Genomic DNA, 15,324 nt, shown 5'->3' on the forward strand with positions numbered 1-15,324 from the left:
TCCCCATCTGGGAAAGGAAAAGAGGAAAACAGAATCTTTAAGTCACACCCTACACAAAATAAAATCACTCATTCCCCATGGCTAAAACCACGAGAAACCTACAGATGAAAGGCTGGGATCTGCCAGCAGGCCTTTCACGCTACACACTCATCCTTCTCACTGTATGCCCACACTATCAACGGAAATAATAGTTTTAAAACTGTAATTCATAGAAACTAAGAATAATATATAAACTGAATTGCCGAACACTCAGGGTCCCCCTCAGTGTCTTTTCTCTGTCCCTCTCACTGTCACTGTGTCTCTATGTCCCTCTGAGTCTCTCAGGCTCTCAATCTCTGCCTCTGAAAGGAGACACACTCTGTCTATGGAGCATAACCATTCTCTAATGAACTTTCTTTTAGACTCTAACTCTGGTGTATGAATTCTTTCTCATGCTCAGCACAGAACTCTCCCTCCCTCCCTCTCTCGCAGTGCAGGGCTTGAATTCGCCCCCAACTCAGGGAATCTGCCCTGACCTGCCATCAGAACCAACACTCAAATTTGGTCACTAACTAGCTGGATGACCTTGGACAACATATCTAACCTCAACCCTCTATGCTTCAGAGTGCTACTTGGAAACAAATACCTTTTTCAACTTACAAATTCTGTGATTCAACAGAATCAGGAGACAATTTGTTTCCTTCTCTATAGGTTCTCATTATCAATTCCAAACTAGTTTCTCTTCTTACCTCTTTAAAATCTTATGTAACATTTCTCCATTTCAGAAAAGAGCACATATAGAGGAGTCCCAAGTAAGAACCAAACACGTCCACCTGGAAGATAATGAGTTGGCCAGTCTGTGCCCATCTGGGCTCCCTGGAGAATCAGACCAACGTGCAGCACTCCCTCACTGGCAAAACTGGAAAACCCCAAACTGGGACTAATTATGACACTATCTCCTAACAGCACACTAACTCATTTATCTCATTTCCAGGAAGGATGCTATTACACTTTCGGTGTTGACACTACACGTGAGGCCAGGGGCTGCATGTTAAGCGTATTCCTAATACAATCAGAACATTACTCTGCCTTTCCTTTTGGAGTAACGCTTCCTCCTCTTTTCCAGGGTTGAGATTTCCTTGGATGTTAACGAATATACCTGAAATATGGTATTCTGAAGAGGTAGAACTGAGCGATGTCGCTCTTAGCCATGAGGTAAAGCCCTGCTCCCAGTTTCCATGGAAACAGATGTGAGATTAACAATAAAGTGAATGGACTATTTTAAGTAGTCGTTTGAAGCCCAGCTTGCTCAGGAATTCAGGGCTGTCAACTAGCGTATAGATCTGTATCTATACGCATGTGTGCATAGCAGCATCCCCACAACGCAAAAAGAGCAGAGCCTGCTGGTCTCCCTGCTGTGCTGTGACAACTCAAGAAAAATCCAGCATCTTTACCAGTGCATATCCAGAAGAAAAAGATGGTTTCCTCCAGTCAAGTTTAGACCAACACCTCCAGCCAAGAGAGAGATCAGCATAACCTTCAGAAGAAAGAAAACCATTAACTTTATACAGATTTGGTCCCATTCATAATACATTTCTCCTTCTGTCTCAGCTTCAAGCCCAAGATCAATACAGATAAGTGTCGTGTTCCTATCAAATTTCCTTCTGCTGTCACAAATGCACTGTTTTGAAACTCTGAGATGCTATCTCCCATGCCTCCCCTGAGAAAATTCTCACTTCACATTTTTTGGTGAGTCAACCTCAAAACGTTAATTGTGTGCCTGCCAAAATATATGAGTACTACAATTTAGAGCACTGAGTGAGGGTGGTTAGCACAATAACCTTTCCTGTAACCAGACTGTCTATGCCATCAGTCCCTGCACCCACACCCCACCCGCACCCACCCCGCCCCTGCTGCGATTCTCCCATCACTCAGCTAACGCTTTCCAAATATTCATCCTTCATAATTAGATGCCTTTGTTCTTCCACTTCCCTCTGTACTTCCTCGTACCAAAATCCCACCTATTCTTCAGGCTTGCCTCCTCCACCAAGATTTTCTTGGTTCTAACCAGCTCTACTCTTACTCTTTTAGTAAGCCCTCATATTTTATTCTCTTTAGAGTATTTGCACACTTCGATATGTACCCCCATAAATGTCTAATACATTAAAAACACCTGGAGGGATCAAAGCTGTGAATATATTTAAATTGAGCTGTCTTATTAGAATTCTCTCTGTATAACTAAGAACAATTTGCTCTTAATTATAGAACTCTGATGTGACCAGCTCGTACCTGAGGGCCCCCGGCGTTGTTAAATGCCTCTACCAAGTCCATTCTCTGTTTGGGGTTGACAGAGCCATCGATGGTGGCATAAGTCAGTCTGTGCCTCTTCAAGTGCAAGGCTACAACTTTTAGCATGCTGGTCCACTGAGAGACAATGACACTGGAAGGAAGGAGAAAACAACCCACCAACCCCCCAGGCAGGTTAAATAAACTCATCCACGGGGCTCTAATCCCACTGTTATTTTTAAGCTTCAGTTATCAAATGTGGACAGGAAAGGCCTTCTGTTACCTGAGCGGGAAAGGCACACACTTAGGCCATGTTTTAAGATTATAATGTGACTAAACTGTGACATTTTAAAAAAAGATTACAGCGCTTCCAGTCGTTTCCAGATCCCATCTACAATTCATCTTGTGCTAAATGAAGTCAGGATAAAGTGGTGGCTGGACTGCAGCAAGAACTGCGGCCTACTATTTGGGGGCCTCGGGTTCATTCAGGGGACACTGTGACCCTGCAGAAAGGGGACACAGGCCACCCTCCCCTTGCCAGTCAGAACAGCAAGCTGCTAGGACTTCTCTACTTCTTCCTCGCAAACCCCTCCTCCTCAAGCTATGTTTTAATTAGAGTTTTAAGTTTGTAGATCAAAATATTTCATATTTGCAAATCCATGTTTATACCACACATGTAAGTGGTAACAAACAACAAACAGACCTCCTTATAGCCGTGCACCCCTGGAACTATGGGGCTCCCTGTCTGCCCACACTCCTCTCCCTCTGTTTTACATCTGTTACTCCCTTGCTTTTCTTTAGATACTTCTCTACTTTTAAATATTTCTTTGAATGCTTAGATTACTCTGGTCCTCTAGGGATTTCCTTTCCAATCAGTGCCACAAATATTTTAGTTAGAAATCCTAGGGAATCTGTGCTATAAACCAGTGCTTTCTGCTTAGCATGACTCAAGGTCCTTGACATAAAAAGCTAAAATTTGTAACTATCAGCAATATCACATTTTCTTGCTCAATTAATTACAAGCGATACTTGGATAATGAAATAACACATTTACCTCTTTTGAGACGCTGAATTTCTTCGGATTGCCTCCAATTCTGCCAACAGGGATGAAATCTGAAAAAAGGTTGTACTGACATCAGTAGGTTTAAGCCCTTTTCTGCATTATCCCTCACCTGAATTACTGCAGCAGTCTCCCAGACAGCCTCTCTGCTCCTGGTCTTACCCTTCTCTACTCCACTGCAGCCCGAGGACTCTAAAACGTCAGTTTGTCACTCCTCCAGTGCATAAGCCCTTGAGTGGCCTCCCACTGAGGGCAGAGCCCCAGCTCCTTACAATGCTCCGTGCTGCTCTAGGTGTCCGGCCCCAGCTCTCACTATGCCCTCCTCAGAGGACACTCCAGTCACACCAACACTCTTCCTCCGCTAAGCCAAGCTTTGTCTCACCTTTGTCTATTCTATTCCCTCTGCCGAGAACACTCTCATGTGTCAGCTTGATGTCACTTCTTCTGGGGAGTCCTCCCAAGCCTCCAAAGTATAGGTTAGGTGCCACTGCCCACGTACTACTACAGCACCTTTTGTCCCGGTTATCAAGGTCTTTTTCGCACTATGTATGAATTGCTTATTTAATCACCTTTTGCTTTGTGCCTTGAGATGCTCCAAAGAGGCACATCCTGCATATGTCCGGTTCATTTCTGTCCCCCTCACACCCAGCACATTAGTGGACCAGTGAAGGTACTATCCTAACATCTGTGACAGGAGAAAGTGAGAGCTGAACCTAGTTTAAGTCCTGTCCCACATGGTGCTGAAGAAGAGGCCGTGCTGAGACTGAGCAACACCTGCTACAGCTTCCAAACAGGTCCTCTGGATTATTTATCAGAACCGGTCAGGGCACATCTGAGGCCACCCGGGACCAGTCGGTCAGAACACATGGGCATGACTGCAGACAGCAGCTCATTCTTCTCGACTACTAATGTGAATGACCTTTTAAAAACCTCCAAGGGCCCCAGAGTTCATCCCTAGACTGGTCAGGAGGCAGGAAACTAGACCAGGAATCAGCGAATGATGACAGTTCTCACTCTGCCATCACAGGACTGGATCACTCCAGTTCCAGTTAAGAGCTCGGATTCCTCGTCAGTGAAAAGGGACTGCACAGATGAACTCTGAGGCAGCCTCAGCACTCACATTCCACGCTGCTGAGGTCCCCACACACAAGGCTGCTTTCCAATCCTGACAAACATGCTGATGCTGGACAGGAAGTGAGTCACAGGCCTGTACCATTTTAAATTAGTAGAAAGAAAAAAAGCAGGTACATGAGGTATGTGGTGTCTTGGCCACTTGAGTGTGGAAAGTGTTCTGGCTGCCACATGAAAAAGTTGGTGACAAAGAAATCCAAAAAATAAAAGGAAGAAAAAGAAAAAGCTGGTAATAGGTATTTTGAGAAAACTGTAATGGAAAAACAGGATCCACGGTCCCTAAGCTGGGGTCAAATTCCAGTAACATGCCGCACGAGCTCAGGTTTACATTAGCAAAGAAAACGCCCCCATCTATAGATGAATGGATGCAGATACATGATGGAATATTACTCAGCCATAAAAAAGGATGAAATCCTGCCATTTGCGATAACATGGATGGGCCTAGAGAGTATCATATTAAGTGAAATAAGTCAGACAAAGACAAATACCACACGATCTCACTTATACATGGAATCTAAAGAACAAAATAAATGAACAAACAAAATGAAACAGATTCACAGATACAGAGAACAAACTGTTGGTTGCTAGATAGGAGGGGGGTTAGGGCCTGGGTGAGAAGGGTTAAGGGATTAAGTACAAATTGGTAAGTACAAATGTGATGTGCAGCATAGGGAATATAGTCAATAATGTGGTAATAACGATAGTGCCAGGTGGGTATGAGACTAACCAGGGAGATCACTTCGTAAATTATGTAAACGTGTAACTTCTACGATGTACACCTGAAACTAATACAAAATACTGACTGTCAACTCTAGTAAAAAAATAAACATTTTAAATAAATTAAAAGAGAAAGAAAACTCCCTTCCCTACATGAAACTCTAGGTGATGTGAGCTGCTATGAATGGACTTACATTAAGAACCCTTGTGAATAAATATTTCCCAAGCGCTAGACAAAACTACGAACTACTCAGAGTCTAAGTTTTAACCCAGTGGCTGACTGGAGGCGCAGGACAGGCCTCCGGCCACCTGTGGAGCTCTTCTTGTGTTTCTCTCGGTTGGTGGTACAGACCTAGGTAAATGCTTCAAAAATTAATTAAAAGTAATTCTTAAGTAGCACCATCTCCTTGGCAGTGACCCCTTTCCAGTTACACTTTCTAAAAAGCCTTTGAAGGGAGCGGCTGAGGCCAGGAACGGGCTTAAGATGAAAGGCAGGACTCCAGTTACAGTGCATCTCGGCCTCCCTCCAACAGGGCTTTTCAGCCTCACAAAGTTTTAATGGAAGACCTTTAGTTTTATTCATGAGATAAAATAAGAATTTAAGCCTGGAGAGAGAACTCGACCAGCTCATATCAAACAGTTATAGCTCTGCCACCAAATGGCTGTGCCCGCTTGCACCAACGTAGCGCTCTCGCACAGGGAAATGTGGGGAGTCAGAGTCGCTCTGCTAGAACAGAGGGGACAAAGTACCTTGGTGCTCTCTCTCGTGTCTTCAAAAAGCTCCACCTTGAAGCATTCGCCATTGAGGCAAACAGTGGACGATGGCTCTGAGTTCTGGAGTTCGGACAAGGTCAAGGCACCGAGCTGTTCCTCCAGGGACAGCAGCAGACCTTGGCTCCTCAGTTCTGTCGGATCCAAGGCCTGAGCAGGAGACAGAGAGGGGACGGGAGCTGGGGGCCCCAGAGGAGGCACAAGCCATATCACTTGCTGATGAAGTGCTGACTGTTTAACACTCCACACAGCAAAATGTCTTCTAATCTGTCATTGGTATCTCCTCACGGAAGCCCTGATTAAAATATAATCTTGCAAGTTTTTTCACCAGATTAAAGATGAATCAAATGATGGAACATTTTTAGAGACTTGCCAGAAAGATGACATAACTATTCCTTTTCCCTGCTGGAGGAGCACAGGTAAGTAAACTACTGATAATCAAGACACATCACTATAACCCCATAAGAGACAAACATGCTCCTCTTAATGGATGTGCCTCTCTCCCATGTGAAGGCGACTTTTCCAGTTGCATAAATACTGGAGATTTTCTAACTAGTCTTAAAAGCCCCAACATTGCCTAAAGGCAGAAAAAAAAGTTAACTAAATTAGCTTTATGATATACTAAAATACCAAATTATTTATAAATAGTTTCCTTTTTAACAAAATGCCATTTTCCATTCTTAAAAAAAAGCTTATTTAAAACAAAACAATAAAAACTATTCTCAACACAGGGGAATTATCAAGATCAATAAAGATTAATATAGAATAAAGTAAAATTAAAAAGCCCTCTCTTTCCTGCCCCGCCAAAACCCCAAACAACCCCAAATCCCATCTTCCCTGATCCAGCAGACTGGAGCCCAGTTGCAGGAGACCGAAATGGACTTCCCCAGCAGCCTCTCTAGGGCAGGGGTCCCCAACCCCGGGCTGTGGATCGGTACACCACACTGGCCTGTTAGGAACCAGGCCGCACAGCAGGAGGTGAGTGCTGGGAGAGTGAGCGAAGCTTCATCTGTATTTGCAGCCGCTCCCCAGTGCCAGCATCACCACCTCAGCTCCACCCCAGATTATCAGGCATTATATTCTCATAGGAGCACCCGTCTCTGGTGCCAAAAAAGTTGGGGACCGCTGCTCTAGGGGACCAAGCTGAAAGCTTTTCTTACCGACTTCAGTAAAGAAAGATGACAGCAACATTGACGGAGTCTCAGCAACTGTGACAAAATGTGGACGGTGCTGGACCTTGGTGAGTCTGCTGCCACAGGCCCGCTTGACCCAAACTCCAGTGCCACTTCCAAGAAGGAAAACAAACCACAGGAAACAGTACAGGGTTTAAAACTGAGAAATATGAGGATGAATCGGGAACTTAATGATGCTATTTTAAACTTCTATGATCTGAGATTCAATAACAAAGTTACAACTCACTTCTATGTCAATTAAGCCAAATGAAATACTGGTTTTCTTTATAGACCTACTTGCATTTAATAGAGATTTTGAAAATCATTAAAAAGAAATTTAGCTCACCAAGTCTGGTGCTTGCAGATCAGTATATTTTACTTTGGTCTGAGGTTCCTTGCTATAAGGTCAGGTCTCCGATACCAAGAATGCACAGCATCCCATTGCTGTAATTTTATGAATCTGAACGCACATTTTCATCAGCATTTATGTACATCCCACTGCTTACCTCTATTGAAAGGATCATCAGAGTTTCGTCCAGATTTGTTACCTCCACTTTCCTGTCTGTTTAGATAGGATTGCAGAGCTGACCTGCCTCAGATCAAAAAAGAAAATGTACATATAATGTTTGCTAAGACCAAATAAGTTGACAACGGTCATTGCTTAACTGTGCTTGTAGCAGGACCTTCGAAAATTATAAAAGTGGCCTTGTTAAATGACGTCAGGCTCTTAGCAAGCACTGGCCAAAAGCAATGAAAAATAATTATTTAAAAAAAATTATTTTAAAATAATTAACAAATTAACATACTAATATAAAATATACTTAATATTAATATACAACATACTAGTACGTTGATATTATGGTAAGTATATTATTATTTATTGATAAATAATAAACCTAAGGTATATGAAGAGGAAAAACATTCATGTTAGAAGTGAGAGGTACCACGTGGGAGAGAATAAATCTGGAACTCAGGGAAGGAGAAGAGTTTCAGAGAAAGTGGAAAGAACAGATGACAAAAAAGATTACAGAGCAGTTTTTTTTTAAGTTCCAATGAGATGCTGGATAAAGTTCAAAGGTCAGAGATATAATTTCCCAACACAGCCCTGTGAGGACCAGACAGACCATGCTCAGTGACCACACCCTAGCACTTCTATGCAAGAAAGCCAATGAAGGACAGGCTCGAAAGCCTTCAAGGTGTATAGGGGACGAAGGTGAGCCAGGAAAAGGGTAAGGAATGAGAAAGAGAGATTATAAAAAAGAAACACTGATATCCAACTTATCAATGCCACCATAAATACGGTTGAGAAAAACTTGGCCCTTGACTCACTCCCAAGCAAGGACAGGAATACAACACATGTGAGAAGGTGCTTCTTCACTGCACACACCTTGATCTTGCAAAAAGGACACTGTACACAGTCTCTTCATCTTCAGAAAGCTTTAAATGATGCAACTGATACTTACGCTGGGGCAGTATCACCTAGAAAAGGAAAAGGAAAAAGCAGCTAGGATTAAGTTATAAAATTAACTGGATATTACACAGTAAATTCTCAAGAGTTGACGCTGGAAACCTAGTTACACCTGGACGGCAGCTTCCACCCTTCCCTAAAGACAGGACAGCCCAACAGGACCGCCATGCCACAAGGCACAGGACAGCGAGCCTAGTGCCTCCTCATAGGAAGATGGGAGACTCGGAGGCTCCTGAAGCAAAGCAGATGGCCGTTTAACCCAAGACAGAGCACGGCCGCCCTCCTCCCCAGCCTCCCCTGTGGACACACATGAACGATATTACCAGGGGCTTGCCAGCAGAGTCCAGCTGCTCCTTCGTTCTCCTCAGCAAAAGGCTCTTGGTTAAAATACTTAACCGTTCTCCTCCTTTCTTTGAACCATTGTCAACCTGGCTCTTCCACAGATTGTAATCATCAAATGGAGAACAGCGGAGAAATCTTTTTGGTTGGGGAAGAAGGACAGAGAGTAGGAAAGGAGAAGTATGGGAGGATGGAGTAAAGGTTCAAAGAAAGACATAAGATGATAAAACAAATCAGATTATCTGTTACACCGTCATGCAATCATTTTTAAAGGTGAATTTCATAGCAAAGCTCTGCTAGGATCAAAAGGATCTAAGTCAATAACAAAAATCACATTATAAAAATGTGAATGTTTCCTGTTAATGATGTCTGCATCATCACAATAGGACATTAACTAATAGCTAGAATTTATTCATAAAGTTTCAAAAGGCTAGCAAAGAAATCCTGTATCTTCTCATAGGTTGACTTTAATAAAAGCAAATGTTTTAAAAATCAGCATTCTTTTCTGTTCGCTGCAAATAAATTGTAGTTCTGACTTCATGCCATATCTCTTAAAGCAGAAGTAGCCCAAAATATTCTCTGGGCTGAAGAAAGATAACTTTGTTTTCATTAATTTAATCTGTCCTTTATTTTTCCATATATAGTGGCTGAATGTAATCAAAGTCCTATTATCAGCCCATCAATCAAAGGCTTCTTTTTCTCATCAATATTAATTCTTCTGCCCTTTAAAGGGTGACAGGCTTGCCATCTGCTACATGAGATAATCTGACACACACCGGAGCTTCATCATGAGATATGAAATAATTATGAAAGGTTACTGACAGGAATCACATTTACATAATCGCAAAGAGTTTACTCACTTTAACAGTGAATACATGTCCAACAGGTTGTTCTGAATGGGGGTTCCAGTGACAGCCCAACGGGCACGGGCCTGCAGCTTACACACAGCCATGGACGTCTGCACTCGGGGGTTCTTAATGTTGTGGGCTTCATCCAGTATGATTCGAGCCCAGACTATTTGAAGCAAAGGTGTCGAGATACCCTGGAAGAAACACCAGTAGAATCCAACAACAGAAAATGTACACATCTTCGAGAAGATAGGAAAAATAACAAGCATTGAGGAGTCACTCTTAGCTTCAAGCTTGAGAGTACACTGAAGTAAGCATTAAGCTTAAGAAACCAAGACTGGAAACTCTCAATAAACAAGTCACTTGAGAGTCTCAATATTTAAGCTTAAGAGGCTTTAGAATAAAATGTTTTCTAATTTGAGTTTTCAATTTATTCTCTCAACCCACTTTCAAGCAATGGCTATGGGTCAGGACTACAGCAGGCGTCAAGCCTACAAATGCACTTGTTCAATAAAATATTTACTAAATGTTAACTAAATTTACAAGGATTCACTAAGAGTCTACTTTGATATGTAAGATACTACGCCAGACACAAGGGACAGTTTCTACCCCCAAGAAGCTCACAGTCTAACTGGGGAGAAAAACAAGATAACTTCAAACAGTATATATATAGGAAGTGCCACTGGATAACTCAATATGACAGTAGGAATCCAGTCAGTCAGGTCCAGTGCTGTATCCTTAATATCTGAAAGGAATCTGGCACGTGGTGGATGCTCAATATGTGCTCAGTAAATGCAGTGCTGTGACATGAGTCAACACGAGGTGCTAGGAGATGTATTTAAGCAAACGGGGAGGCAGGCATTCCACGCAGAGGAAGAACAAAGGCACAATAGCATGACACAGCGTGGCGGAGCAGTACACATCCCGTGGTATAGCTGAGCACAAGGGACCGGGGTGTAGGTGATGAGGGACAAGCAAGTAGGGCAAGGTCATAAAAAGCCTAATAGATCATGTAAAAAAAATTAAGGTTTTATCCTGAAAGGAATGAGGATCTACTAACGAATCTGCAAAGTTAACCATTTGCAAGAAGTCAGAGTTGGAGATTTCTCCATATAATCTGTGAATATCTTATTGAACCCAAAATAAAAACATATGCAAAAGATGAGTTCCTGGAACAACGCAGCAGTTTCGGGAAAACAAAGCCTCACAGACACTATGCAATAAAGCTTCTTCCCTAGAGAAATGAACCTTCCTTGGGTGTGCAGTAAACATTCAGGGTTTTTCCCTGGTTATCATTTAGCCTCTGGCTCATCTGTTGCCTTATTATTTCAACCCCTTTTCCTGGGAGGTAAAGGGAGGCAGGGAACGATGGCTTAATACCAAAATACTAATACTAAAATACTAGTCTTCACACTAAATATAAAACACATCCTGAGATTTTATCACAAAGACTAAAATAAAAACTGCAACAATCATGTGATTACCAACAAAATTTCAATGTAGTTATTAGTTCTAAAAACAGCCAAATACTGTGCCAAACCTTGACCTCTGTCACCAAGGAGGTTATCTAGAATTAAAGAGAAGGAACAGAGGAAGGAACACTTCATTTTCATACATTTAGGACACTCCCACCCCTATAGGAGGGTAGCACTGCTTTCTCTGATGCTGTGACAGGACTCCTGCTAAAAGACATGTGGCTCGCCCTCTCTATCCCCGGCAGCCCTCTGCCTCACCTCCTCACTGAGGTTTGAGACTGGGACTTCTCCCTCGTGCTTCTTCATGGGGATCTCCTTGGCCACAAGGCTGTAGGTGGTGATGACGATGTCGTATGTAGAGAGGCTGTGTAGATACAACACAATGCGAATGGTAAAAAATCTCTTTGTGACTGACAAGGAGAGGCAGGGTTGATCGCTTTATAAAAATGCCTATGACTAGAAGGACAGAATTCATTAACCTATGTCCTGGGTCTACACACAAGATTTTGGAAAGGCAAACTTTACTCACTTGGCTTATCTCCTAACTCTGATAATTTTCACAGTCTACTCACTACAGCTAGAATGGCCTCCCTCTTCCCATCCAATGAGTCAGAAAGGAAAATCAGCTGGGGTCCTATTAACTTTGATATGATCAGGCCAGAACGGAATGTAGGGAAGGGATGGGAACTAACATTTAGTAATGATTTGACGTAGACAATGATATAAGCCCCAGGGAAGTAAGAAAGTCTCAAAGAACTGTTGGCCTTTCATCAATGATGCTTTCTCCTCTTTGTTCTATAATGGATTTGTAAAAACCCATTAATCTAGCTTTGACATTTAGGTATAAACTTTCAGTTTACTTTGCCTACAATCTTTACATGTAAAGATTCTCACCAAAAGGCACAAATCTTTTTCCAATGAAGCTTACTATTGTGCACCTGAGAGAACTTCAAAAAATACTTTTGATAAAAATAATGTGCCTAATTCAGACAGGCAGCCATGTCCCTGTGTGGCCATCTTAGCATCGTTTAAAGAAGTGTGACTGTCATCTAGTCCAATCAGTCAACCAGCCCATTGAATACCAAACCAGGTATGATCGAAGTGCAAATCAAGTGAGATGCAATTTATTTCTAAATAAGAATCTAGAACAAAGGCAGGCCACTTACAGTACTCTATGCCTGAAGGGTCACTAATCTGGCAATTTACTCATGAAAGACTATTGCCCCGTTCTCTAGGAGATAAAATTTCTAGTATCAGAAACTGGGGAGAGAGATTTCTTGGAAGCAGAAACGATTCTGTTCTTCACTAGATCAGCAAGTATTCAACCCAAACCATCACATCACAATTAGGAAAAAATAATGATTCCTTTAAAACCAAAAGACAAAAACTAGGACTAAAATTACCATCTAGGGAAACATTTTCTTTTCTCCTTCTGATCATCTCTCTTCGGTTAGGTCTAATCCTAAACTCTTGAATTTAAAACTTCTTAGATTGTTCATATATGAAAAATACAGTCATAAAAATATAACCAGCCTATATCAACTAATCATTAGTCTTATATCAAGATACTCTGTAAGACTGAGCTGGTTCCATTTACACTAACAGAAAAAGAACGTGAATTTGGAATCAGAAATTCAGCAATCCTGGAATAATTGTGACATATCCTCTTTCATCAGGGGAATGCTGCTGCTACCAGCTGACATCTCAGGCCTCCTCATCCAGCAGCTTTTGTTGGGGACAGTGACAAAGGTATAGCAAACAAATGCTTTATTCTCTCATGAGGTATGTCTTTGCACAGGTGAAGGCTGTTTGGTGATGACGCTGTAACGGTGCCTTTGGTCTTCACAATATCCTTAGTCCTGACTGAATAACATCTCTGGGAAGCAGGTATGGTCACTACGGCCTCTGAAGCCCTAAGAGCGCGCGCCTCCTGCCGACCATGCTATCTGTGCACTTACACTCCTGCACGCTGATCCCGGCTTGGCCCATGATAGAGACAGACTCTTAGTTTGTTGTAGCTCACACGTTTCTCCACCTCCTTTTTCCAATGATGGATCAGGGAAGCAGGACAGATGATAAGTGTTCCATGGGAAATAAATTCAGTGGTGTCTTCAAAGAAGGAAAAAATCAACACCTAGTTATACTCATTAAAGAGCTTTTAACTTCTTAAAAGCAATACCTCTATCTTCTGTATTCCTTCGATCAGTATTTTTAACAACTGCTGCTCTTACAGTAGAACGAGAAATGAAAGAGATGGTCTTTTAACTCAAAACACCTAATTACTTCTTTATTTTCCCCTAGAAAAGTGTCAGACTGACTAAAGAGGGAAAAGTGGGTGGTACATGACCTCAGTCTAAAAAAAAAAAAAAGCAATGCACTTTCACAGCGGCCAGAAGGTAGAAGCTGGATCATTTCCCAACTCGTCCTGAGCTAATTCATTACAGGGAATTTTTTTTTTTTTTTTTTTCAGAAAAGCTTAACTTAATTACATCCACATTAAAATATAAGTTAAAACCTCTAAGATAAGCAAACATTACTTTGGAACCAGTCAGTGATGGAGTATTTGTACCACTGCCCCCTCACCCCTGGGTGGGTGTGTGTGTGTGCGTGTGCGCACGCGCTGCTACTCCACACAGGGACACGGGATCCAGCTGCAACAGTGGTCATCAGGGGTCCCGACAGCACACAGTCACAGATTTTAACTATGTAGCCAACTGAGAAATGTACTAGTGTACATGGCAACTTATGTGTGGTGTTGTCTATACACAATACATTGGATCTTTACATACCTAGACAGTTATTACATTTTAAAAACAGAGGATGAAATACGATAGAAATTGTCTAGAATCTAGAAACTTCTGGAATTTCAGAAACATGGAAAACGGCTTCTGCTATGGTGGTTAAAATCTGAATTCATAACAGATCTTCCTTAAAAAAATAATATATTAATTAATTTGGATCCACCCTGTAGTGTTATCCTCAACATTAACAAAAATAATCATTACTTATGTTTAAGTCTTCTAGAGCCTTATCTTTTTCCATAAAAATTTTCTAATCACAGATTAAGCTAAGTTTATATTAAAAGGGAAAAATGATCACTTATAATTGGCATAGTCGGCATCAGAAATGATACCATAGAAAGTAGTTCAATATGTGATTTCTAATTAAATAGATTAATTAAATAGGACCAAAAATGGCCTTTTATAGCTTAAGTTTCCACTCCCTCGGGGCTCAAATGGTTTAGCAAATGGCAGGCTACAAAGGCACTTGAATACCATCTTTGGAAAGCCAAGTCAAGGCCGTGGTTTTGTCCTTTTCTTTGTCTTCCTCTCGATTCTTCTGGGTCAGAATGAGTGCAATCATTGTCAGGGTTTTTCCTAAGCCCATATCATCCGCTGAAAATAAAAACAAAAACAAGAGTTAATTACATAGGGCAAAGAATCAGCTCAGCTTCAAGAGAAGAAACCGCTGGCAGACACTTATCCCATGCTCCCTTTGCTGCCAGTGTCATTTCTCGCACTATTCTTTGCCTACCCTAATGAAGCCGTCATTTTTCTTATTTAAATGAACGCTAGCTCTTAAATATTTATTGAGATCTAGATCAAAAGCATCTACTGTGACTTTTGTAAAACCGAAAACTTATTTAGACCTTATTCTAGTTCTACAGTACTTTCCTAATGTGTTCATTGATATCTATCTCAGTTTGAAGATGTTACCCGCCAAAAGCAGCAAGACCCAGCAGATAGATCTCACTACCCACTTCACTGGTGCTTCCACATTTCTGGAGTTAGAATGAACTCAAAACAGCCTCTACTCCCTTAACTCATTCATTAGAGAGGGGCATAAATTAACATTTCTTGGGTACACGCATTGTGCCAGTCACCAAACTTATCTAATTTACAAGTTATACCCTATACAATATCATCCTCATTTTAACAGGTAATCATTCTGACATAAGCAGAAGAAAAATGCCCCAGCATGAGTTCATATTCTAGTTCAAATTCTCACTCTGCCACTGTGCAGAAAAAGAGTAAACACAACGGGCCTGACTACTATCCTTTGAAAGCCCTGCTTACAA

The 15,324-nt window shown here is 41.7% G+C and overlaps 1 protein-coding gene across 1 annotated transcript in view; it reads right to left on the minus strand.

Annotated features, from left to right (window-relative positions):
- Positions 1 to 15,324, minus strand: part of TTF2 (transcription termination factor 2) — a 37,263-nt gene that overhangs the window by 4,033 nt on the left and 17,906 nt on the right. The window contains exons 10-21 of the mRNA XM_023534891.1: positions 14,522 to 14,641; positions 13,205 to 13,355; positions 11,505 to 11,610; positions 9,784 to 9,965; positions 8,908 to 9,061; positions 8,504 to 8,595; positions 7,623 to 7,705; positions 7,105 to 7,229; positions 5,924 to 6,094; positions 3,320 to 3,378; positions 2,269 to 2,419; positions 1,433 to 1,516 (exon numbers count right to left, since the gene is read on the minus strand). Coding sequence (XP_023390659.1) covers positions 1,433 to 1,516; positions 2,269 to 2,419; positions 3,320 to 3,378; positions 5,924 to 6,094; positions 7,105 to 7,229; positions 7,623 to 7,705; positions 8,504 to 8,595; positions 8,908 to 9,061; positions 9,784 to 9,965; positions 11,505 to 11,610; positions 13,205 to 13,355; positions 14,522 to 14,641 — 1,478 coding nt within the window. The remainder of the gene's footprint in view (positions 1 to 1,432; positions 1,517 to 2,268; positions 2,420 to 3,319; positions 3,379 to 5,923; positions 6,095 to 7,104; positions 7,230 to 7,622; positions 7,706 to 8,503; positions 8,596 to 8,907; positions 9,062 to 9,783; positions 9,966 to 11,504; positions 11,611 to 13,204; positions 13,356 to 14,521; positions 14,642 to 15,324) is intronic.

The sequence above is a fragment of the Pteropus vampyrus genome, unplaced genomic scaffold (assembly GCF_000151845.1).
Source record: "Pteropus vampyrus isolate Shadow unplaced genomic scaffold, Pvam_2.0 Scaffold6, whole genome shotgun sequence".
NCBI lineage: Eukaryota > Metazoa > Chordata > Mammalia > Chiroptera > Pteropodidae > Pteropus > Pteropus vampyrus.